Below are 27,249 nucleotides of genomic sequence, written 5' to 3'. Positions count from 1 at the left end.
TTGAAAACGTTTAAATAGTGAGTTTATTGAAAAGAACAATACAATCTTGCTTGTGCCTTTCAAATGGCATTTAGTGGATCATTGGCATTTCATAATGAAACTGTACTGCTCCAAACGGAGAACAATAATTGTTGTGTGGAGAGAAAAAGATATACACCACTAAATGTAAATGAAGTTATGTAATGTTTACGATTCCACTTTACATAGTATGCCGTAGTCATCAACACTGACCAACCTTAATCTGTTCCCACTATCATACAATGTTATATGGATCACACATCACTTCCAGAAATCCAGCCATTATGACAACAAAACCATTCATTCTTCTCTCTTCATATCAGATTTTAAGACATCTTGCCTATTAATTACAGTAGCCCAGTGTGGAAAACAAATTAGCCATTTGCTTCCTCTTCTTCGGAAGGTACACTTTTATGAGACAAAAATGTAAATTCTGTACAATTCTTTGAGTTTGAATTAATACATCGTCAATATGTCGTCAATTGGTTCGACATAATACAGATTTAGACAATCATTTGGATCCCCACATCAAGAAAATGCACTGTAATTTTATTTTAAAAAATTGCATATTACAGTTTTTTATTTTTACAAGAAACGATTCACATGCAGAAATTATGTATAGGGGAATCCACTTGCGCCCATAAACTTACAGTGTAGAACAATCTTTCCTTTCCTGCTATTGTACAAAGCCTGTGATTCGGAGAAATAAAGCAAAAACATGGGTGTTTAGTACAATTAGCAGAGAACAAAGTGCAACTATGCCAAGGCTTTGATTGGGTGGTAGTGTGTAACATGCCATGTTAGGTAACATGGGTGGTAGTGTGTAACATGACATGTTAGGTAACATGGGTGGTGTGTAACATGCCATGTTAGGTAACATGGGTGGTAGTGTGTAACATGACATGTTAGGTAAAATGGGTGGTAGTGTGTAACATGTCATGTTAGGTAACATGGGTGGTAGTGTGTAACATGCCATGTTATGTAACATGTCATGTTAGGTAACATGTCATGTTAGGTAACATGGGTGGTAGTGTGTAACATGCCATGTTAGGTAACATGCCATGTTAGGTAACATGGGTGGTGTGTAACATGACATGTTAGGTAACATGGGTGGTAGTGTGTAACAGGACATGTTAGTTAACATGGGTGGTGTGTAACATGACATGTTAGGTAACATGGGTGGTAGTGTGTAACATGACATGTTAGGTAACATGGGTGGTAGTGTGTAACATGTCATGTTAGGTAACATGGGTGGTAGTGTGTAACATGTCATGTTATGTAACATGTCATGTTATGTAACATGTCATGTTATGTAACATGTCATGTTAGGTAACATGTCATGTTAGGTAACATGGGTGGTAGTGTGTAACATGCCATGTTAGGTAACATGCCATGTTAGGTAACATGGGTGGTAGTGTGTAACATGACATGTTAGGTAACATGGGTGGTAGTGTGTAACAGGACATGTTAGGTAACATGGGTGGTGTGTAACATGGCATGTTAGGTAACATGGGTGGTAGTGTGTAACAGGACATGTTAGGTAACATGGATGGTGTGTAACATGACATGTTAGGTAACATGGGTGGTAGTGTGTAACATGCCATGTTAGGTAACATGCCATGTTAGGTAACATGGGTGGTAGTGTGTAACATGCCATGTTAGGTAACATGCCATGTTAGGTAACATGGGTGGTAGTGTGTAACATGCCATGTTAGGTAACATATTAAACGCAAAACCCATCTAGTTTTGCCTTTCCTTACAGTGTTGAGATATTTTCTTAGACTGTCGTCATTTCTTCAAAAGCTCACATTTTTAAAGCAACATCTGGGCAGTTGGCTGGTGTTTGGGCTGTAGTGTGTGGCAGCTGTAATACGTGCCACTATGGCAAGGTTCAACAAGAGTCCTGATTTATACTTTGTAGTACGACGGTGTCAATCATACCACCAGAGTATAATAACATTAATGACTTAATTAATTACTTCAGCATTATATTAGTCTCTGTCAAAATATATAATTATTTTTAACAGAGAAATCTTTTTCCACTCAAATGATTTGTGACAAGAGACAGATGCTCATCTGTAAATATTAAGTAAAAATAAATCTATGACAGGAGTCGTGAATATATTTGATCAAAATGGCACAGAATGACTCTTCCGCTCTACACACTCGACTCTTTACAAAAAGTCTTACAGGGATCTATTTTCTGCTTTTATTTCAGAATAAAATAGTTGGGGACAGTAACAGGGAAAATATGAATAACCTATAACCACTACATAAAGAAGAATTCCAAGTAACAAATATTAACAGCAGAATACTACCATTATCGTTTTACAGATTTTTTTTCCTCCAGATTTACTGTCTTCTAAACATATGCAATTTTTTTCCTCGTCATCTTAAAACAAAACAAAAAAAACATATTTGAAATAATTTTGATGTCAAGGGTGGTGAAGGGACTTTCCAAGCCCACTGTATGTACTGTAGGCCTGCATTAGAGATTTTAAGAGCTTGGCACATATACCCACGGGCAGTTTGGCGAGATACAGGTACAGGCTTGTTTGTTAAAGTAAGTGACAAAGAATGTATAAAAGATAGTTGATTTACACTTCACCAACAGTGGGAAGTAGTTTGTGAAAGTTTTCTAAATCAAATGATTGACCCCTCAACCAAGACACGTTGTAGTATCTCCATGTACTGTACATTTAAAAATAATTGAGCAAACCTTTGGCCCTGTACATACATTAAAAAAGCATACATTTACATAATTAGCAAATGAATTAATAGTTGAAGTACACAGTACAGACCGATAAGGACATTTGTCTCCTTTTCCATGCTCTCTTTTTTTTTGTATCTTTTACTTCTCCCTAAATCCGCAAATTTAGAAAAGCTACAGCAGGGAAAAGGAAGCAAAACATGTACCCTTATCGGCTTTCCATAACCAAGTCACCTGTATATCTAGTGACATTATATACAGTACGACTGTAAAAATGGTCACCCCCAAAATGAAATGGTTTCTTTGGAATAGACCAAAAACGCACAAAGGCCCACAAGGTTCAACATCCTCATTAGCGGAGACCAGTTTGTATTTCTAAGAATGGGTACATTTCAAAGCCAACCAAAATACATTCAGCTGTAGGAGATTTTGGCTCTGAAATATATAAATACAAAGTCCAGTAGTAGATCGGGTACCATTCATATGAAACCATCCATTCTCAGCAGCAGAACATACACTTATATACTGTAGAAAAGAAACTAAACACAGCTAATGAAAAATAATGTCTATGATAAATTAAACCTCCCGACAGATATTCAGCTTTTATACCAAAACAACAAAAGATACAGTAATTTGTACTTTTGTATCGTTTATGGTTTGGCGTAATACAGTGTAAAGGTCAAATGTAACCAAGTGTGGAAGCAAAGATTTATAAATTACACCCAAAACACCTAAAATAAAACTATAGCTGAGATGTGTCGTCTGATTGAGATGTTTGACATAATTATATGTGCAAATTCAACATGTACAAGTTTGCATGATCGTACAGTATATCCCGTTACAAAGCATGTTTCTTAACACTGTACATGGTACTGTTTAAGAGCCAACAGGGATAAACAAGTACAAATGTAAACCTTCAAATCGATTAGTTGCTTGAGGGAAAAAACTACTTTCTAAAACAGCCTTTCAACAGGATCCATATGCATTACATTGATTCTGGTCGTAACCTTAAGTAGTGTTCGTGTTCAGCATTGTCTTGGACTGTAGACAACATGGCCTTAAAGTTAAAAAAAAAAAAAAAAAAAAGCTCAAATGACAGCAAAGAACATATTCTTTTGTCATTGCAATGATCTGCACAAAAGGTGAAATGAGGATGGTTAGCTTGTGATACAAGCCAAGACTGAGCAGGCTGTCAAATACTCCATTAATTAACAGTTTGCTAGTGAATGAACATCCATCGTTGCATGTCAAAAAGAAAAAAAAAGTCAACTGCATAGAAGTGATATTTCATATTGACAGGACATTACGACCCTGGTGTCAGGCAGTCAACTGCTTGACAATGCCAAATAAAGTTATTTGAAGCAGATGATGCAAACCGATTGGAAAAGTGGAAATTAGATGCACCGTCTTTCATTGTCGTGTTGCGGACATTCTTGCAATGTCCTCTTTCCGACGGAAGAGGGAGACAACGGACATAAAACTTACGGATTGTAGCTTTAACATGTTTGCCAACACTTCACCAAAGACTTGCCCTTGGAAATCCTTAGTTCTCACAGCCGTTCAGTGTTGTTTTTGGCAGCAATTTTTGATTTTAGTCAGTCTTTTGAATAGTTTGTCACATTTTAGTGACTAAAACTAGTCACATTTAGTCAGTTTTAGTGTTTCTAGTGTTTTCTTTAGTGTGTCTAGTGTTAGTCAACTAAATCTACAGTTGATTTAGTCGACTAAAATGTATTTTGGCGGGCCTTGATGCCGTCGTAATGACTGTTTTTTTCACTTGCTGAAAAGACGATTTACAAGCCCGCAGCGCGACGCGTTGTGGAGCTTGTAGATCTGCTATTTTCAGCATGCAACCAAGTGTAAAATGACTTCTGTCCACTAGTCCCTCCCTAACATTTTAGTCTAGTTTTTATTTGTTGACGAAATTGTCAGTATATTTAGTCTTAGTTTTAGTCATCATAGCTTAGTTTCCATTTAGTTTTCCTCAGTGGAAAAAGGTAGTCGACAAACATGTTTTGCTTAGTTTAGGCCGACGAAATCAACACTGATGCAAGCCATTATTTCATAAAGTTAGTTCACTTAGAACTATGACTTTTTAAACTAAAAAAAAACTTGAGTGATCCGAGTACTGTGTTTGTTATGGATCTGTTGTCTGTCCTTCTAAACTTTAATAAAATTAAGTGATCTCACCAAGGATAACCAGGGCAGCAATAATGGTGGTGTTTTAAGTATTATGTTATACTTTAGCTATTGAAAAATAGCAGACCTACAAGCTCGTAGCGCGGCGCTACGAGCTTGTAGGTCTGCTATTTTTAAAAAATCGTGAAAATGTGGTGCAAATCTTTGAATATATATATATTCTTTCAGAGCAAACGTTTTCAACTCAAAACTTTGCTTCTGGTGGGGGTCGGCGGCCAAATACAGATAATTTTGGGAGAAACATAGGGTTTTTCAGAAAACTGTCAGGATTTAGATGACATTTGTAGAATCCTTCCCAGGTCAAAATGGGTGAACTGCTAAATGGCTCAAACAGGGCATACAGTATACGATGACGATCTACCAAATGGAAATATCACTTCAAGGCACAGCAGAAAATAAACTTTCATTCAATGCAATTGCAGCGAGAATTGCAACAAACAATGCGACATAAAGTTGTTTCCATAAATCAGTCCTTCATAGAATAATTGATTTCTTAGCCAATGTTGATACATTTAGTGTTGCAAATTAAAAGCCAAACTTTTAATTAATACATAAAACACTGTTTTACCAGCAGCGCAGGGGCGAGGGGGGCTCACTGCCAAACAATAATTTACTTGTACATACAATACATTAAGTTAAAATAATATTGATCCATAAATGGGCAGTGTATCATTTATAAATAGTTTGTCAAGCAGATATGTACATAATGCAACTTGGTACCGTAATACAATCTTTAAAAGGATGTGTTTGTAGATCTGCAATTACAACTGCAGTAACAAATCACATTCTAATGGAATCAGATTAGCAATATGGAAGATGCGCTCAACTTCAGAAAATTATTAGAATGTAAACAATTTTCACCAACAGCATAATGTAATAGCTATCAAACTTGCTTTAAAATCATGATTATTGCACTTATTCTATGTAAAACTATGACATGTGTAGTGACTAGAAGACCCCCCTGGTCTTGGAACCATTAAAATGATAGTCATCACAAGAAAGAAAAAATTAAAACAAAGCTGACAATTTGTTAATATAAGTGCTGGATGTGAGATATCTATAGATACCGGTACATTTTTTTTGTTTTCTTGTTGTCAACTGTGTTCTGTAAAACATCACTGGGTAGAAAAACCAACCGGACCACCATGTTGTTTAAATCACAGAACATTCATTCATTCATTCTTCAACTGTAGCAGTACTTCAAGAGTTTCATTGTAAAATCGTTTTCCAAATGTGTAACATGATTACTATAATATTCAAATGTAAGATTGAATACTGAGCCACACACACAAACACACACACACAATTTTGGACTGTAACTCATTGATAAGCAGGTGTGCCAGGGTAGAGAACATCTGCAGCATAGGATACAGTCTCTCAAGAAAGTCCTGACACCGACTAGCCAAGTGTTTACCTATACCGTACAGCGTACGTACAGTAGGTATCTGGGTAGCAAATTTCAAGCTTTGTATTGAATAGTAAACGCAGTCGTTAACAGCTCCATCTTATCAACCACTTTGACCACTGACACCTCTTTCACGCGAGAAGCAGACAAACCGCTATACTACAAGAAGCAGACAAACTGCTATACTACGGCATCTGGTAAACAGGACTCTGGCTACAGTCACACTGTAAGAGCGTTCTGCGTTGAATACAAGATGGTAGCCATATTTGCAATTGGTGCATGTGATTTATCAAACGCATACTGTACATGGGGGGAAAAAAGAAAACAGTATGAATTGCTTTGACTTTAGAAGCAGGTGACTCTCCTCATTTTAGTGCGTACCTAACTACAGTAAGAATATACTGTATACCGTATTGCAACAAATAAGAGATATAAAGAGAATTTTAAGATGGTACTGAGCGAATGAGATACGGTACGTTTTCCATGAACCAAAGAGTTGAGTACCTACCAACTTCAATGCCAACCAACCGTGTGCAGAACCAACAAACCATCACCTTTGTGACTAGTAAACATCCTCTCCTTTTTCTTTTCAAAAGGTCCCCAGTGGTACGCACCTAATTTAATGATGATCAGATGAAGACACGGCTTGCTTAATAATAATAAAGTGGAACAACATGATCCACTCCTGGGATGAAGTCTGTGTTCGAATGCACACAATATAACAAGTAACCAAAAAGGTACAAAAATCGAGATATAAAAACTATATCATTGAATAAAAATGTTGGAAGAAAAAAATAAAATAAAATAAAAAAGTAAAAACAAAGAACTAATCTTACATTTGGCATTATTCTATTATTATTTTTTTTACATCTACCGCTAAACCTTCATTTATTTTATTATTATTTTTTAACACTTTGTTCCATCTTTCTTTTGAACTCTACTTTTTATACTCATGCACTTGCAATACAAACTTTATTTAGGCAACGCTTCGGTCAAAGACCTTCTTCAGGCATCCTGAAAGGAGGTCTAAATAAAGTTCGTATTGCAAGTGCCGACTGTGTGTGGGTCTTTGTGCACCTTATGTGCAGGTCTTCTGAGTACATTGCGCCCTGCCTACGCACCCGTCTCAGAGCATAATAGGTGTGCATACAACGTTGTTGCCTAGAACTCTTTTTACTTTTTAGAAATTTTACCCGCCTTTCTTTTTGGCTCATAGGGTGTCCGTAGGATGCTGGGCGTCTCCTCCATGACACGCACCAGCAGGTTGTCGATGTAGTCCTCCAGCTCTCTGATCTGGCCGTCCTTCCTCTTCACCACCTCCTTCTGTTTCAGGAGCTCCTGCACCACCTCCTCGAAGGATAGGCTGCTATACGCAGCCACGCTCTCCTGGGGAGTCTCCTGAAAAACACAAATACTGAAGTTAAATGCGCTTCAGGAGCTCCTGCACCACCTCCTCGAAGGATAGGCTGCTGTACGCAGCCACACTCTCCTGGGGAGTCTCCTGAAAAACACAAATACTGTTAAGTTAAATGGATAAATAACCCATTCTGGGCGGCGGGAACCCCTTTTGGTGTTTTAAGCTATTAAAATAGCAGTAGGTCTGCTATTTTTGAGAAATCGTGAAAATGTGGGCGCAAATCTTTGAATATATATTCTTTCAGAGCGAAGGTTTTTGGAAGAGAAGATTTGTGTTCTTCAAAAATGTTACACTTTCAAGATTTTTCTAAAATGATGTACAAACTTGCAGAGAGCTTGTATTAATGGTGAGCTTGCTATTTTTGAGAACCACTGTTCAAAAACTCTCTTTTTGATACAGAGACCGCAACAGTTTTTTTTATCCAGTCCACAGAAGACATGTAAATATGAAATAAATGCTTAAACATGTAGCTAGGTGTAATGTTAAGAGACCACAGAAGTGAACCTTTCAAGACCGTTTTCTCAACTCGCTGTTTTCCGCAAGACATATTACTCTATAAGCCATATCTCCAAAACTGGTGGGTCAAACTGAAATGGACTACTGGTAATTGGATGTCTTGCCAGAATGTGAAATAATCTGTCATGTGTTTTTCTCTTATGTTCCCTGTTGCTAATCAAGGCTGATTGAGAGCTTATGATAAGAGGGCTAGGGTTACCGTCACAAAATATTTATGACGGATGTTATTTGTTGGTGTCAAATAATGAATCACGTCTCGAAAACCTGAATTTATTATTCCAAACATGTCAAAGAAAGTCCTGTTGCTATATACATTGCAAATGATTTTACAGGTATATGAACGTATAGGCAATGGGTTAAACTAACACTTTGAAAATGTTTCATCAAATGGAGGCTTGTGGCCTACTACATTTTAACCCATTTTGGGCGGGACCCCCTTTTGGTGTTTTAAGCATTATGTTATGCTTTAGCTGTTGAAAAATAGCAGATTTACAAGCTCATAGCGCGGCACCGAGTGCCGCACTATGAGCTTGTAGGTCTGCTATTTTTGAAAATGTGTGAAAATGTGGCGCAAATCTTTGAATATATGCCGGTATTCTTTCAGAGCGAACGCTTTATTTTTTTTTATTTTTTTTAAGATATTTTTTTGCGGCTTACGCCTTTTATTGGTTTTTGAAGGGACAGACAGTAGGCTGACAGGAAACGGGAGAGAGATGGGGGAAGACATGCAGTAAAGGCCGTGTCGGGCTCGGGAGTCGAACCCGCGGCACACTGCGACTGGATTACCAGTCGGGTGCCCAGACGGTTACGCCACCGCCTGGGCAGAGCGAACGCTTTTAACTCAAATCTTTGCTTCTGGGGGGTCCCTGGAACAACACATTTTCAGATGGGGGTCGGCGGCCAAATACATATAATTCTGGGGCTCCTCGACATGAAAATGTTTGAGCACCACTGACATAGAAACATAGGGTTTTTCAGAAAACTCATGATTTAGAAGACATTTGTAGAATCGTCCTCAGGTCTAAATGGGTTTAAACTACCTATGCTCGAGAAAAGGTTAAAAAATCACTGTCAAGTTATAATCTATTGAGTCCAACAAAGGTAGCAGACACTAGACAGGGGTTGCCTGTATACAGTATTAGCACTTTTGATTACAACAATTACAGACGCTGAAACAGTCTTTTGTTTTTGTTCCCTAGGGAAATAAAAGTGGTGTTTTGTGGGACACTGCTGCAGGACCAGGGTGTTATGGTACAATATGTGCACCAGAAGATCTGGAAGGCTTTTTAACCCATTTAGACTTGAGAAAAGATTCTACAAATGCCTTCTAAATCCTGACAGTTTTCTGAGTCAGTTGTACTCAAACATTTTCATGTAAAGGACCCCCAAAAATATGTGTAATTGGCCGCCGACCCCCATCTGAAAATATGTTGTTCCAGGGAAGATTTGAGATAAAAACGTTCGCTCTGAAAGCATATTTATTTGCGACACATTTTCACGATTTTTAAAAAAATAGCAGACCTACAAGCTCGTAGCGCGGCACTCGGTGCTGTGCTATGAGCTTGTAGATCTGCTATTTTTCAATAGCTAAAGTACAACATAATGCTATAAACACAAACGGGTTCCCGTCTAAAATGGGTTAATGAGGGACCACACTATCACTTCAGTACTGTGCATCCTCCCCTAACGGATAGGGAGCACCCTGTTTAAAATACCCAGCTTATCGCTTCCACTCCCAGGCTCTCGTCAAGCTACTAGTGATGTGTAAAGACTGGGAGAGAAACAAAGAGTGGAACTGACAAACGGACGTATCTTATCAGCTCCGTTAAGGACACATTTCACCAAAAGCCACAGTTGATTTATTATGTACACAATCTCACCTATATCCCTTGAACCCTAAACTGCTTTGCACCGATTTGCAGTGAGAGCTAATGCAGTCGTTTATATTTCCCTCAAAAGTTGTGTCTTCAGGAAGACATTTAGTCAACACACTGTAAGATCACTGAGTGTTTGAATGAGATTTTACTCTTTGAAACTTAATTTGGGATATACTGTAGTACTGTAGATAGAAATGCAATGGTCTGACTCACTGTAAGAGACAAAATCCTGAGTGTTTCTATAACTTTGAAAGTATAAAAGCAGACTTGCTATTTCAGAGTTAAAATAACAGTCAAGAGTTCCCTGGATAGGCAAATAATTAATCTACGTCAATGTAGCTTGTTATTAATTAAAATCAAACTAAGCATTACAGTCTATCTACCACCCAAAACTCCCACTATAAAATTAAGAAAACTCTAAACTGTTAGCCCTCAACCATTTTTCTCCTCACTATGTTGTCCAATCGATTTGGTTTATAGTCGCGGTCGGGCAGAACCCTTGGATCTCCATATTTCAACGTTCTGTTCTTTTTTTTGTCACTTAGAGATTTTGCGTGCCGATATAATCCTGTATTTTTGTCAATTTAAGCTTGCACAGCTGTGGCTCAGGAGGTAAAGCAGGTCGTCCAATGATCCTTGGGTCAGCGGTTCGAATCCCGGCTCCTCCTGTCCACATGTCGAAGTGTCCTTTGGCAAGACACTGAACCCTACGTTGCCTCCAATGAGTCAGTCAGTGTGAGCTCGCCACCATTGTAAAGTGCTTTGAGCATTTGGAAAAGTGCTATAAAATGCAATTCATTATTATTATTAATAAAGTTACAGAGGCTTCAATTACAATACAATATGGACTAGTATGGAATGAAAGAATTGCAAAGGAACATCTACAAAGCAAAATTAACATTTGTTGCCATTACATCTACTGTGAGTAAAGTAAAACAGAAAAAAACACTAAGTAGTTCTTTGCAAACAGTACAAAGTAACAGTTATGAGATAATCAGTCTTAGCCTATTTGAGGACTCGAATAAAGGGTGATTTATACATTAGTTGCTTGCCAAAAATTGCTGATCTGCAAGCTCGACTCATGAGCTGTAGACCGGCCATTTTCGGCTGGCGAGCAACCAAGCATAAATCAACCCCCGAGTGCTGACAGCCACAGGGAAGTGGATGTTGGTTTCACACAAATGCAACACACGCGTGCGTGCACACGCACACACAGAGTAATCAAGACCTGTAGTGGCTGGTGACAGGCCTGGAAGTGACCATGAACTGGCCAAGTAATGATGAGCATTTTTGTGCGATCGGTAGTGAGGGGAAGATAAGGCACACACACTTGGCATTCTCCAGTTGTCTCATTACCGTTTCTAATGAGCTCAGCTTTGAGAATCTAAAAGCTCGGTCCTTTGAAATCTCTCGCTGTCCTCCCCCTCCCCCTGGGTGGTTAATTAGGGCCTGGAAAGGAGAGGAAATGGGAACTGCCATTTCTTGCTGGCCGCCGTTGCAGACGCATGGGGCCACGTGTGGCTACCGACAGCCCTCAACACCCACAGCGAGGTGAGGAAAGCCATTATCAGCGTTCTCCTTCTCATTTAGACGTCACTTAAGCAAACTGTTCAAACTCCTACCATGCGAATACCAATTTTTCACTGTAATAGGCCGCAATATCCTGATGCTCTTGAAAATGTAATTTGGTTATTTAATAACTTTAATTTGTATTGCACCTTCCATACATAAAGTGCTTCATCACGTATAAAAAGGCAAAATAATGTTAAAATAGTATGTTGTTTCTGTGTGGAGTTTGCATGTTCTCCCCGTGTCCCCTAGGGTAGGTAACGTCACATGTTCTCCCTGTGTCCCCTAGGGTAGGTACCCTCACATGTTCTCCCCGTGTCCCCTAGGGTAGGTACCCTCACATGTTCTCCCCGTGTCCCCTAGGGTACAGTAGGTACTCTCACATGTTCTCCCCGTGTCCCCTAGGGTAGGTACCCTCACATGTTCTCCCCGTGTCCCCTAGGGTAGGTACCCTCACATGTTCTCCCCGTGTCCCCTAGGGTAGGTACCCTCACATGTTCTCCCCGTGTCCCCTAGAGTAGGTACCCTCACATGTTCTCCCCGTGTCCCCTAGGGTAGGTACCCTCACATGTTCTCCCCGTGTCCCCTAGAGTAGGTACCCTCATATGTTCTCCTCCTGTCCCCTAGGGTAGGTACCCTCACATGTTCTCCCCGTGTCCCCTAGAGTAGGTACCCTCACAAAAACATGCAGTAATCCTGGTCTCTAAACTACCTCCCCCTGGCCAGCCAGATGAAAAGAAGCATAGAAGGAAGCATGAGGTCAGTCCGCTGCCCTCCCCAGGTTGGCAGAGGAAGTGTAGCGCCAAGGATTACATTAGATAATTGACACTGGGATCGTGGGATAAAAATGTAAGAAAAAAAATGAAATGGTATGTTAACTGAAATTCATTGGAAAATATGAAGTTAAAAATATGTCAGCAGTTGAATCCCGCTCTTCGATAAAAAATCAAAAGCTGCAATTACTGAATCACTGTAGTCACATACATCTGTTATGTTTGACCTTTGACACCAACATTTCACACTGCCTCAAATTACGATCAGATTAGAGATGATGGACGATGTTTTCAGCTGCCAATTAGTGGAATGGCACCTCTGAACATTTCAAAGGAGATCAACCTCACTAGTGACAAGAAATGTCAAATGAGGCTCAATTCCCAATGCAGATATAATGAAGCATTGCTTTTGTCAGTCCTAATTAAAGTGTCATTGGGGACATATTATATACATTATATATCGTATAGATAATTATTGTATAACAATATCATACAATAAAAGTGTATTTTCTTTCTAGAATAAGAGCTGTAGCAGCCTGGGGTCCACCTATGCTTTCTATGGCATGGGTAGCTCCCAGCGGAGAATCTAGACGCAGCTGCGCGACATGAGACTAATTAATTAGAGCGACAGAGAGAGAGAGTGTGTGTGTGTGTGTACGTGTGCGTCAATTTAACAAAGGTGCAGACAATCAGAAATCAGCAGAGAGTGAGCGACGTTTGCGCTACTCTATGCCGAATTGAAGTGGACTCGGTCCCAGACTTTTTTTCTTTCTCCCTCTAAATAAAAACGTCTGGGTTTCCGAGGCTAGAGCTGTAGTGACTTCACCAATATTCACCGAGGTGGGTCAACTTTTAGTCAGACGTGGTGGAAACAATAACATGTCCAGGGCTCTTCCAAATCCAAAAGATAAACAATAAAATCACAACAGAACAGAATGACATGACAACATACTCAGTAGAAAACTGTAGCTTTCCCACTTGCAGACCTGGCACCGATCACACATTAGCCAGGCATAAGAGAACCACACTCCATGATTAAATAACAAACAAAATAAACATATTTTATATATATTTTTTTGTTTACCTTTTTTTTGCTGTAGTCCTCTCTGGTTTTACGTCCTTGTTTGCCCATGGGCGGCTTTTTATCACTGCAAAAATAATGTACAATAAGTTATTGTGATTGCGACCGAAGGCGTGTGTCATTTACTATGAAATCCTGCGCCTCACGTCACATAGTTTTTGGGGTTCTTGACATGAAAAACTTTTGAGAACCACAGACATAGGGTTTTCAGAAAACTGATTTAGAAGACATTTGAAGAATAGTCCTTGGGTCTAAATGGGTTAATACGAATTTTGCTATTTGTGACGGTGGATGTGAGTGAGCATCGTTCATTTACTTACATCTGATACATGTTGAGCACCTACATTATGTTGATGAAACCCAACTTGAACGTTAAGAGGAAAGGGAGTTTCATACATGAAGACAAGGCAACAGATAAAGCATTTTCCGTTTTCTTGGTAATGCATCAGAGCTTATTATCAACAAATATTATAGGTCAAACTGTTAATGCTGCCTCAACATAGATGGCCACAAAGCGGCATGACCGACCGAGGCAGTGGGAAAGAGTGATCATACACATCGAAGTGTCATTAGCCTGTTTGCTTGTATTAGCACAAGCAAGTATATTAAGCAAGTATAACCCATTTAGACCCGAGGACAATTCTACAAATGCCTTCTAAGACAGTTTTCTGAAAAACCCATGTTTCTATGTCTAAGTCGTTCTCAAACATTTTCATGTCAAGGACCCCACGAATTGTATGTAATTGGCCGCCGACCCCCATCTGAAAATATGTTGTTCCAGGGACCCCCCCCCCCCCCCCCCCCAGAAGCAAAGATTTAAGCTTTTAAAAGATGTAAAAAGATTTAATTTAAACTTTGGCTCTGAAAGCATATATATTCAAAGATTTGCGCCACATTTTACCAAACCAGACCTACAAGCTCCTACAAGCTCATAGCGCGGCACTCGGTGCCGCGCTATGAGCTTGTAGATCTGCTATTTTTTCCAATAGCTAAATTCAATGCTTAAAACACCAACAGGGGTTCCTGTCCAGAATGGGATAAGCAAGTATATTGTATCAAACATTATAGCTCAACTCCCCCACCTCATCTCTGTCTGAACACAGATGACCACTAAGCTCCTGCAGTAAGAATGATAGACTAGTGCCTTCAGAAAGATAAGTGGTTAATTGGGTAGTCTATCTCTCCGGAAGATCTCATTACCGTAGCTCTGAGGGCTCCGTTATCAAGCCAGGGCTCTCTAAAGAACCACTAATGACACCTTCCATTCTGATAAAACCAGAACTTAGCCACAGTGCTCACCAACTAGTGTACATCTGTTGTGGAATGAGGGACATGGATATACAGATGGCTTAGTTGAAGTGTTCCCAACAATACAGTACATTAGGAGGAGAAACGACTTGGCTCAGGTTCTGAAATGTGTGTGTATTGTATCAGAGCAGTTGTATTTAAAGACACTTAAACAAAATAAAGATATCAGGAGTATAGAGATGAAGAGTGGGTCAGAATTAATACAGAATTTAAAAGGATCCCTGGCTAATAAGCCTTATATGCCTTAAAATACATCAATAACTACACCTTTTAATTAAAAACACCTTAAAAAAGTATTTAAAATATTGCTTTGATGCTAATATTAACCTTAGGGAGTATTAAGTTGTCTTTTAGTAGCACATCATGCATTCCATACATTCCATTGGGCATGTGTTGTGGACAGCCGAACCTATTGAGTGAAAGATGAACCATTTCTAAAATAAATAAAATAGAAGGTGCTTTTAATCTCTAATTTAAGTTATATAGGGCAATTACAATGTATTAAGAAGGCATATAAATAATGCTTACTAGCCAGGGACCCTTTTAAACACTGTACTTTGTCATAATAGTGTTGTGTGACACAAATAGCCAATCTACAGTACTGTACATGCTCACTACACGTTAGGTCACGATACATTGTGAGCTTGTAGATCATCTATTTAAAAAAAAAAAGGGAAATTCTTTGCCTATAATGACAGCAGTTTGAAAGTGGCAACAACTGCCTGCGTCCAACTCAAAAACTCTAAACTAATGCAGTTTGAAAGTGGCAACAACTGCCTGCGTCGAACTCAAAAACTCTAAACTAATGTGGACATGACGTGAAGTTTCTACCTGGCTTTGTATCCGGAGATGAAGGGGTTGGTGTCTCCGTCGCTGCTGAAGGGGTTGGGCGAGGAGTGGAGGTCTCCCGAGCTGCCCGAACGCCCCCCGACGTTGCCGCCGGCCTTGCGACCGTCCTTCTTGCCCGTCACGCGCTCCAGGAGGCTGACCTTCTCCTTCTTGTCCTTCCGGTCCCACAGCTGCCCCCCCCCGGCCGACTCCCCCTCGAAGGGGTTGCGGTTGCGTGGGAGCGTGGCGTACTTCTGCGGCAGGTTGTCACTGATGTCGCTGAAAGGGTCGCTGTGTGCCTCTCCGTCCTGAAAGGCACCGGGCACCTCGCTCTGGGAACGCGTGTGGCTAGCTGAATCTTTACCTGTTTGAGAAAAACGCAATATATATATATATTATATATATATATGCAACCTCCAGCTTTTTCCCAAAATGAGTTAATAGCACAGGCAGCCTCTTCACATACTAGAGCATGTCTGAAATAAGTGTCAGAGCTGATGTAAATATGAAATAAATGCTTAAACATGTAGCTAGGTGTAATGTTAGAGTCCACAGAAGTGAACCTTTCAATCTTGTTTTCTCAACTCGCTGTTTTCTGCAAGACATTACACTATAAGCCATATCTCCAAAACTGGTGGGTCAAACTGAACAACCAATATCTCTATTTGAAGCTATGATTCCCTGCTTTCATGATATTGAAGAATTAAAAAAAAAAAAAAGTCCCTCAGTCAAATTTAGTCAAATATATATATATTTTTCTCCATTTGAACTAACTCTAAGAGAAAGCAGATTTATGCTAAATGTTTCAATACGATTTCCTTCTCATGTTTCAAAAAAACACTTATTATACTGTCATTTTTATCCACTTAAAGGGACACTTCACCCTTTTTGCACACTTTCCTGGGAGTCTATGTGTGTAATATGTGGTTTTAGATATTTTAGATTTTAGCAGTGAGCCCAGTGTCTCTGATGTCATGGACACTGGGCTCACTTCCTTCCTGCTCCTCCTTGTGGATAGGGGGAGGGCTGTCTTACTGAGACAACATGTAGTCCAGGAAGGAAGTGAGCCCAGTGTCCATGACATCAGAGACACTGGGCTCACTGCTAAAATCTAAAATATCTAAAAACACATATTACACACAAAGACTCCCAGGAAAGTGCTCTAAACGTCAAGGGTGAAGTCTACTGTAGATATTAGATTGTCTACTTCTAATTTACTGGGGGGTCAGCTCTGTACTTGGTCTGCTCTTTCTTCCAGTTTACACAAAATCTCTTAGCCCCAAAATAGCTGCTCGACAAGCTCACAACACATCACGATAAGTTGTGAGCTTGCAGAATGTTCCTCCCAGAATAAGGATCTTATGGTTGCAAAGTGGGTGCAAAGTCCAAAATCAACGACTTCCCAGTGGAAGTATAATGTAATACTGTAATACTGGACCCATGTTGGTGCTTTGTGGGAACTGTAGGTGGTGACAAAGGGAAAGGCACTTGTATCACTCCAGTACATTTTTATGTCTGTACTTTATGGATGTGACAAAATCCATACATTTTGCTCTTAAGAAAAGATATTCAATCAATCCAGCAATGCAAGAATAATGCCAAAATACATAAAAACCACACCAAAGGGTCAGGTCGGGACAAAACGGTTTTTAAAAAGGTCAACCACACCAATGCAACTCAATGAGTTGCATTGGTGTGGTTGACCTTAAAACCTCAGATTAGGTGTGGTGTGGGCTTTAGGAAGACATTTTAACCCATTTAGACCTGAGGAGGATTCTAGATCGTGACAGTTTTCTGAAAAACCCATGTTTCTATGTCAGTCGTTCTCAAACATTTTCATGTATTTGGCCGCGATCCCCATCTGAAAACATGTGGTTCTAGGAACCCCTCAGAAGCAAAGATTTGAGTTAAAAATGTTTGCTCTGACAGACTATATATATATATTATTCAAAGATTTGTGCCACATTTTCACAATTTTTCAAAAATAGCAGACCTACAAGCTTGTAGCGTGGCACTCGGTGCCGTGCTATGAGCTTGTAGATCTGCTATTTTTCGATAGCTAAACATAAACGGAGAATGCTTATATCCTCACCAATCTCTTCAATGGAGTTCATGGAGTCCAGTTTGGGGCGGAAGTGGGTTCCGATCAGGTCCGACATGGAGTGAGCCGCGGACAGCTTGTGAGACCCGGCCAGCAGGGACCTCTTGGCCTTGGGCTCAGGCTGCCCCCCGTGGTGGGGGGGCTCTTGGGCGTCGGCGGGGAGGTGGTGGTGCTGCGGAGGCTCCGAAGAGTCGGAGAGCAGACCGGAGGAGCGAGGCAGGATGGCCGAAGAGGTGTCCGAGAAGCCGGCGTCGCTCCTGCGACCCTTCATCTTGTCCTTGAGCTTGGAGAAGGGCGAGCGGGGCTTGTCCTTCATGGAGAGGTCGAACATGCTGGCGGTCATGTTGTTCCGCACGAACTGGATGCTGACCTGGATGCGGCCGCGCTCTTTCCTCTTCTTCCCCGGCCTCGACTCCAACGAGTACCAGCTTGACAGGGGAGTAGGGGTGAGGGGTGCATGGTTACATTTTATATCGTGGAAGGAGGTAGGACCTGCACACCATTATTTTGGTAAAGAATTACTTTATTGAATAAACGACAACGTTTCGAATCAATCTTAGTAGATCTTCATACTGACCTGACTAAGATCGAAACGTTGTCGGTTATTCAATAAAGTAATTCTTTACCAAAATAATGGTGTGCGGGCCCCTACCTCCTTCCACGATTGCCTTATTGGCCCTGCACCCACTGTCAAGGTGCGTGTAGGTATGCTCTACATTTTATATTGTAAAATTATATTAAACCATGTAGGCCTGACGTCGAAATTTAAAAAAAAAAGTTCTGAAAAACCTCATGTTTCTATGTCGGTGGTGCTCAATATTTCATGTCAAGGACCCCAAAAAGTATATGTAATTGGCCGCAGACCCCATCTGTAAATATGTTGTTCCAGGGACCCCCCCCCAGAAGCAAAGATTTGGAGTTAAAAACGTTCGCTCTGAAAGAATATATATTGAAAGATTTGTGCCACATTTTCACGATTTTTCAAAAATAGCAGACCTACAAGCTAGATCTACAAGCATGTAGATCTGCTATTTTTCCATAGCTAAAGTATAACATAATGCTTAAAACACCAAGAGGGGTTCCCGTCCTGAATGGGTTTTAAAGTACAAGTGTGAAAATCTTAAGAATCCGAATAATTTGATTAGCTGATTAGGACCAAATACAAACAACGTGAAAGAAACAAAAGACAATGGCCCACAGACATAGCTTTTCATGTTTTAATTATTACGTGGTGCATACATTTGAGCTGGTGGGTTTTCGCATCATGGAGAGAAGGATCATTCCATGTTCTCCGAATGCTATACAAATACACAGGCCTGAATAATTTGAACATTTCTCGACACAAACCCATTTTGGGCGGGAACCCCTTTTGGTGTTTTAAGCATTGTGTTATACTTTAGCTATTGAAAAATAGCAGATCTACAAGTTCATAGCGCGGCACTCGGTGCCGCGCTATGAACTTGTAGATCTGCTATCTAATAATCTTTGAATATATATTCTTTGAATATATAACGTTTTTAACTCAAATCTTTGCTTCTGAGGGGTTCCTGGAATAACATATTTTCAGATGGGGGTCGGCGGCCAATTACATATATTTCTGGGGGTCCTTGACATGAAAATGTTTGAGAACGACTGACATAGAAACATGGGTTTTTCAGAAAACTGTCAGGATTTAGAAGACATTTTGTAGAATCGTCCTCAGGTCTAAATGGGTTAAAACACCAAAAGGGGTTTCCAGCCCAAAATGGGTTAAAAAAACAAAAAAGTAATAAGTAACCATCCATTTATTATTCAAAAAGGATAAACACTATCCCTTGCAAACTGAATACAGAAAATGGCCTTCTGCAAGAACACGTCGCCACCATTTCAAGCTGCTTTCTTTCTGGCTCCTATGTGCTTAACCCCTGTGCTTTTTCTACTGGAAGTAATGGATTTATGCCTTCACTGTGAGCAACATAAAAAGGTGACATTTGCACAAATCTGGCCTTTGTTCAGATCTGCAACGACAAGCGATTGGGAAATTGTCTAAGCCACGCTATAGGACAAACCGGCAGTTCATACATGATAATGAGAAGCACTCATACATTGCAAGGCCTTTTTTTTAACAGGCCTTGCAAGTTGCTAGTTTGCAACGTATTTAAGAAATCCTCGTTACTAGTCAGTGTGATTGAATCACTTGAGCGCTACATACATCGTCGATTGACTGGTAGAAAAAATAGCTGATCTACAAGCTCACAACACGTTGCAATGTTGTGAGCTTGTAGATAAACGTTTGCATTTCAAAATGGCCTACAACAAAATGCCCCAAAATAAGTACATGTTAATGTGGTTAACCCATTCAGGACGGGAACCCCTTTTGGTGTTTAAGCATTATGTTATACTTTAGCTATTGAAAAATAGCCATTTTTGAAAAATCGTGAAAATGTGGTGCAAACCTTAGAATATATATTCTTTCAGAGCGAACGTTTTTAACTCAAATCTTTGCTTCTGGGTGGGGTTCCCTGGAACAACATATTTTCAGATGGGGGTCGGTGGCCAAATACAGATAATTCTCGGGGTCCTTGACATGAAAAAGGTTGAGCACCACTGACATTGAAACATAGGTTTTTCAGAAAACGTTGAGGCTGATTCTAAAGTCCTAAACGGTGATGTTCCTACTAATGTTATCCTAGGATATATTTCTAAGGAGGGATAAGTGACAGCAGTGACTGATGAATAGGCTACAGACCTGAGTCTACAGTACATGTTCGTCAGAGCCGTCTAGCCGTCTCAGCCCAAGAGAAGAGCCATGGCATGATGAAAGGGCCTGGCGGGGTTCTAATTCCCATGCCATGGCGTGCACCATCCCGAGCCTGATCAGCAAGCCGAGCGCCGCAGCAGTGGGGCCGCCCCGCTGTACTTCACGTGCCTGCGTGTCAAGGCCAAGATAAACTCTCCCTCAGCTCGGAACCACAATACTCCCACTCTACCCGGACCGCTGGGAACCTCCTCACAATCAACAAACACAGGTGTGCGATAATTAGGGTCTGCCTGCGTGCTCGGATATGGAGACGGACTTTCCTCCCCAATATGTCAGTTCAAAAACACTGTGGCCGGGCCACGGTGCGGCAACACGGGACCACTGTAGTGCATGGATATAGTATCTGGAATTTAAGCCTCATTGTCAGTGTTTCTACAGTGTGGGATTAGGCCAACAAGCTACGAGGCCCATATCCATTACATTACAGTGCCGTATTTTAAACTGTACGGGGCCTGGAGGTGCATCAGCTCAAGCACCTAAAACAAATACAACCATCCCCACTGATTATGACATATTGTGATTCTTCCCAACTGATGGGTAAAAAAAAAAAAAAAAGAAGGGAAGTGTGCTAATGTCCTCTCGCATGCAGCTGAAATGTGGCCGTGAGCTAATTAACACCAGACCCCAATCCGGCCATTCTTTTCTTTTAAAGCAACTGCATATGGGTGTGACTGTCTGACCCTGTGCTTTTAGAGCCAACAGAACACACGCCCCCATACAATAAGCCTAGGCTATGTTAGTATGATATAATGGGACGGGTGTGTAGTTTCTTTTCTAGTGCATTCAACATCTCTAAAAATATTTTCCATGTGGGTTCAACTTAATAAGAATGACTAACAGGACATGTTTGGCCAGCTCCACCACATTCAGTTGGGTCTAACATGGCAGAGCTCGCACCAAAAACCACATCCATGTAAATCATAACAATATACAGACAGTACACATTTCATAGTTAAGCTTATTCTTGATTCAGTTATTAACCAATAAAGAAACCACAAACAAAGACCTCGCAAGTCGCAACAACCAGAGACAATTATTTGCGGTAGCTAAACATGAGCTTCAGCGCTACCACTTCTTGCTCTATGACTGAATGTACTGTATGGGCTCAGTGGTGGGAAAAGTACTTAAGTAAAAGTATAAATACTGCAATGTATAACTACTCCGTTACAAGTAGAAGTCCCGTATTCAAAATGTACTCAAGTAAAAGTACAAAAGTATCGGCATCAAAATGTACTTAAAGTACTAAAAGTAAAAGTACTCCTATTGCAGAATGTCCCATTTCACAAGTTCAACATGTGTACAAAATCTTTTGAAAATGGCAGATCTACAAGCTCACAATGCGTCGCATCGCGACGCATTGTGAGCTTGTAGATCTGCTATTTTCAAATGGCCAAAATGTATATAAGGCTGGAGTGGTTAATGGATGTTTTCTAATCAAAATTACAATCTCCAAAGTAACTAAAGTTTTCAAATAAATGTAGTGGAGTAAAAGTACAATATTTGGATCCAAAATGTAGTGAAGTAGAAGGGAAAGTATTGGAAATTGGAAATACTCAAGTAAAGTACAAAATACAAATTCCTCAAAATTGTACTTAAGTAAATGTATTTAGTTACTTTCCACCACTGTATGGGCTGAACAGAAGGGCCTGACTCACACCTTCACAACAGATTGATGTATGCTCGTTGTATGAGACTTATTGACTGATGCAAGCTCACAATGCATTTCCAATGGGAGTCACATGGTTTGACATTTGTGTTGTATGAGGGGGTGGGGGGCCCAAAAGCCGTACAACACAAATGTTGTGTCAAACCATGTGACTTCCATTGGAAATTCATTGGGGCAAGATGTAAACAAAGTAAACCCTTTCATACATCTAGCATGCATCACTGTTGTATGCTAGATGCGAAGGTGTGAGTCGCCCCAAGGAATCATAAAGAAACCTCACTGGTGTCCTTCTTGCTAGACCAGTTGCCAAACCAGGCTACGCCCATAATATCCCAGTAGGCCTAACCACCACTACCATCAAAAAGAATGTTTGAGCTACAAATCAAACAGCAAGTGATAAGAAAATGCAACAGTGATTCAAAGAGTAAACATAAAAGACAGAGGCTATCTCAGACTCATAGATTAGAATGGGAAAGAGAACTAAAAGATAAAATAGCCAAGGTGTGAATGCTCACTATGACAAATCATATTAGTAGTAGAACTCTTAAAAAAACACTTTCACCTTCTCATCCCTATTTTGGGCATGCAATTATCTACAAACATTTTCAAAACATTTAATAACTTAAAAAATAATAATAATCTAAGCTCAACATGTCACAACTCACAATGTATTTGTGAGCGTGTAGATCGGCTATTCTTGAAATTGCTATAGGGCTTACTGTAAGTGGTTAACCCATTCTGGGCGGGAACCCCTTTTGGGTTAACCCACAACTCAGGTTCTAAAATATTTGTGTATTGTACCAGAGCAGTTAAAGCCACAACACAATATAACCCGAAAATCCAATTCTGCACAAGAATGACCGACAGTTGTTCAAATAATGTTCCACTTCCTCCTCCTCCTAACCCTGTTCCTATCCCACTAACAAATCTGTGTCACTCACCACAGCTCTACACAACACCATTTACTGTACACTGTACTGTACTTTCAATCAGGAAGTCCCACAATGTACAGACAGTACCAAGCCCTGACGTTCTCATGTCATTCAGTAGGAAAAGTATTTATAAAGTAACAAACATTAAATAATTATATTTCACAGGACAGATCACATCGGTGGCATTCAAATTAAACGTTATTGAAAGATGCATTCCAGCATAATTCATTGTATGAGTTTAATCAGCTCTTGTTGTACAAGAATTAATTAGCTTACCATTTGTTTCATTCCATTTTTGAGGGGTGCTAGCCCCTCCTATATACAGGTTTAATGTTTGTCTTGTCTAGACAAACATTATGTACGCTTCTGTACATACAATCTAATCAGTGTTGTTTTTGGCAGCAAATTCTGCATTTTAGTTTTAGTCATAGTCTCTTGAATCGTTTTCATTTAGTTTTAGTCACCTGGAATGTCTTAGTGTTAAGTCGACTAAAACCGTATGATATTTAGTCGACTAAAATGCATTTTGGCGGGCCTTGATGCCGTCGTAATGACTCACAACACGCCGCACTGTCTGCGACGCTTGTAGATCGGCTATTTTCAGCATGCGACCGATTGTAAAATGACTTATACTGGATCTCTTGTCTACTAGTCCCTTCCTAACACTTTAGTCTAGTTTTTATTTGTTGACGAAACTGTCAATTATAGTCTTAGTTTTAATCATCATAGCTTAGTTTTTATTTAGTTTCCATTTATTTAGTTTATCAGTGGAAAAAGGTAGTCGGCGAACATTTTTCACCTTAGTTTTAGTCGACGAATCAACACTGAATCTAAATCAGGGTAAAGCTGTGGTTTGGTTTACATTTACAGTTTTCAAACACATCTGAAAGCCAAGATGGGCCTCCTCACAAAGATGGGCCCCCTCACAAAGATGGGCCCCCTCACAAAGATGGGCCCCCTCACAAAGATGGGCCTCCTCACAAAGATGGGCCCCCTCACAAAGATGGGCCCCCTCACAAAGATGGGCCCCCTCACAAAGATGGGCCCCTCACAAAGATGGGCCTCCTCACAAAGATGGGCCCCCTCACAAAGATGGGCCCCCTCACAAAGATGGGCCTCCTCACAAAGATGCCAAAGACTGCCTTACAAGCAACAGTGATACTAGCCTAGTATAGCCTCACGTTGCGATACTAATATACCACTGCGCTGGGCTACGTCGGGGCATATGCAATAGGGGCGGGTGAAGTGTGGCTGCGCCAGGCTAAGCCTAGTATGCTGTGTGTACAACAGTTATACTAGCCTAGTATGCTGTGTGTACAACAGTTATACTAGCCTAGTATGCTGTGTGTACAACAGTGATACTAGCCTAGTATGCTGTGTGTACAACAGTTATACTAGCCTAGTATGCTGTGTGTACAACAGTTATACTAGCCTAGTATGCTGTGTGTACAACAGTTATACTAGCCTAGTATGCTGTGTGTACAACAGTTATACTAGCCTAGTATGCTGTGTGTACAACAGTTATACTAGCCTAGTATGCTGTGTGTACAACAGTGATACTAGCCTAGTATGCTGTGTGTACAACAGTTATACTAGCCTAGTATGCTGTGTGTACAACAGTTATACTAGCCTAGTATGCTGTGTGTACAACAGTTATACTAGCCTAGTATGCTGTGTGTACAACAGTTATACTAGCCTATAGTATGCTGTGTGTACAACAGTTATACTAGCCTAGTATGCTGTGTACAACAGTTATACTAGCCTATAGTATGCTGTGTGTACAACAGTTATACTAGCCTAGTATGCTGTGTACAACAGTTATACTAGCCTAGTATGCTGTGTACAACAGTTATACTAGCCTAGTATGCTGTGTGTACAACAGTTATACTAGCCTATAGTATCCTGTGTGTACAACAGTTATACTAGCCTAGTATGCTGTGTACAACAGTTATACTAGCCTATAGTATGCTGTGTGTACAACAGTTATACTAGCCTAGTATGCTGTGTACAACAGTTATACTAGCCTAGTATGCTGTGTACAACAGTTATACTAGCCTAGTATGCTGTGTACAACAGTTATACTAGCCTAGTATGCTGTGTGTACAATACTGGTTTGATGGGCAGAGTTGGGCAGTTATGGTATACAGTATATCAGTGGTTTTCAACCAGTGGTCCGGGGACCACCACCACCTGGAACCCCTTGAGGGGGTCCCCAGCTAAATGATGGAGAGTTGGTAACCAAATGGACCCTTATAGACCCTTATAGATCTTTAACTCTTGAGAGCGTAAAATTAAATGAAACCAAATGGACCCTCCCGGGTACCATCTCCTATGGTACCAACATCAATACAGCATGGAAGGAATTGTGGACAAAATCTTATCCAACAACACAATATTGTATAGTTTTGCGTTTGCGAGGCTAAAGCTCATCAGCTTAAATGCCGAATAAATAATGGGCCTCGATATGAAATGGGTTGAAAACCGGAAGAACTGGACTTTGTGCCGGACACACACACACACACACACACACACACACACACACACACACACACACACACACACACACACACACACACACACACACACACACACACACACACACACACACACACACACACACACACACACACACACACACACACACACACACACACACACACACACACACTTACTCGATCTTCCTCCGCTCCTTATTGTCAAAGATCTCGTTGAGGTTGACGGTCCTCTGGCCCAAGAACTTGTCCATCCCGACCAGGGACCTGTGCATCACGATCAGGCAGAGTTCGTAGACCTCCGGGTTGCCCTCCAGAAGGAGACCGGGCAGTTCGAAGGAGGCCTCTTCTCTCCAGACAGGGTTGAGGGTCTTCTCGGCCACCGAGGTGGAGTACTTCTCTTTGCCCAGCTGGATGATGGTGTAGGCGTCGTTGGTGCCATTTTTGCCCTTGGGCTGCAAAGTGGTCGCTTGAAGAACAGTGGCTTGGACATGGGTCGGGAACCACTTTTGAGACTGTTCCACCAGTGACATGGTCAGCTCTCTCTGTGTGTGTGTGTGTGTGTGTGTGTGTGTGTGTGTGTGTGTGTGTGTGTGTGTGTGTGTGTGTGTGTGTGTGTGTTAACTGTCAGCCATTCAAAATCGATGTCAATGTGAAACAAAAAAATATATAAATTTTCAATCAAAACGTTCTCTGTCAAAAAACAAACAAAACAAGAGCCATCTGCTCATCATGCATTATGGTGTGGTCATGTGTTTGTTACTGTGTCTTAATATTAATATGTGCATACAACAGTAGTAGCAGACTTCCAAAGGGATGGTGACAGATCTGACAGGCTGAGCTGCTGCTAGCGTCATCCTTTTGTATGTTTCAGCAGCATCACAAAATGTCCAAGCCACTGCTGAGTCATCTGAAAACGTGTCCGACAAAGAGAGAGAGAGAGATGAGGGCATCATTCCCAGCAATAGAGTGAGTTAACACAACATGACTCACAATGCCAGAACAGAACACTGGCATTGCTGCTGCGAGCTAATGGTTTCAGCTTGCGTTTGTAGCACTCTCTCTCTCTCTCTCTCACACACACACACACACACACACACACAGCTAACACACAGCATGCTACCTGCTTCTCTGGTCGTACAGTATAGCTTTGTCATGGATACAGTAACAGCCTAGATATACAGTAGATATACAACTTGCATCGCTTTTAGAAGCAGCTATAAACGGCATGTTAAACACGTCCATCCATGCAATATTAAACACAGGACTTTAGTGTTAAGGAATGGGACTATAGTGTTAGCTAGGACGGCTAACGCACTTAGCTGCCACCACCATGCAAGTGAAGTGAGCTCCCACTCAGCAGCAGCAGTTGTACATGTACATACCTCGATGCCATTTTCACTGACAGTAAGTTATTCATTTCCTCAGAAGGACTGGCTACTCAGTTGCATCTCTGCGTTGTGATCCGAGCCACAACAAGGCAGCTAACAGCTGTTGATCAGATCCATGTCAGACTGTGCTGCTGCTCTCTCCACAGCTCCAGCCCGGCTGCTTCAC

The 27,249-nt window shown here is 40.7% G+C and overlaps 1 protein-coding gene across 2 annotated transcripts; it reads right to left on the bottom strand.

Annotated features, from left to right (window-relative positions):
* Positions 1-27,249, bottom strand: rab11fip2 (RAB11 family interacting protein 2 (class I)). 2 transcript variants are annotated; one of them, XM_079512428.1, is made up of 8 exons: positions 27,078-27,249; positions 25,873-26,602; positions 17,794-18,230; positions 15,705-16,065; positions 13,569-13,632; positions 7,783-7,833; positions 7,530-7,679; positions 1-708 (listed from the first exon to the last, which is right to left on the bottom strand). In XM_079512428.1, exons 2-8 carry the CDS (start codon positions 26,223-26,225, stop codon positions 631-633), a joined length of 1,494 nt encoding a protein of 497 aa, XP_079368554.1. In that variant the 5' UTR covers positions 26,226-26,602; positions 27,078-27,249; the 3' UTR covers positions 1-630. The 2 variants fall into 2 exon arrangements, with proteins under 2 accessions (XP_079368554.1, XP_079368555.1); XM_079512429.1 differs by lacking the exon at positions 7,783-7,833 and having other exon boundaries at positions 7,530-7,730.

Source organism: Electrona antarctica (genome assembly GCF_951216825.1).
Source record: "Electrona antarctica genome assembly, chromosome: 10".
In the NCBI taxonomy this organism is placed as follows: domain Eukaryota; kingdom Metazoa; phylum Chordata; class Actinopteri; order Myctophiformes; family Myctophidae; genus Electrona; species Electrona antarctica.
This window is presented reverse-complemented; position numbering and strand designations above follow the sequence as displayed.

Bases quoted from the DNA above. Each gene is read 5' to 3' on its own strand.
- rab11fip2 (XM_079512428.1), bottom strand. From the start codon at position 26,225: ATGTCACTGGTGGAACAGTCTCAAAAGTGGTTCCCGACCCATGTCCAA. The intron at 16,066-17,793 runs GTGAGGATATAA...TTTCTCAAACAG, and splicing joins GAACTCCATTGAAGAGATTG to GTAAAGATTCAGCTAGCCAC. The intron at 7,680-7,782 runs GTGGTGCAGGAG...TCCTTCGAGGAG, and splicing joins GCAGCCTATCCTTCGAGGAG to GTGGTGCAGGAGCTCCTGAA.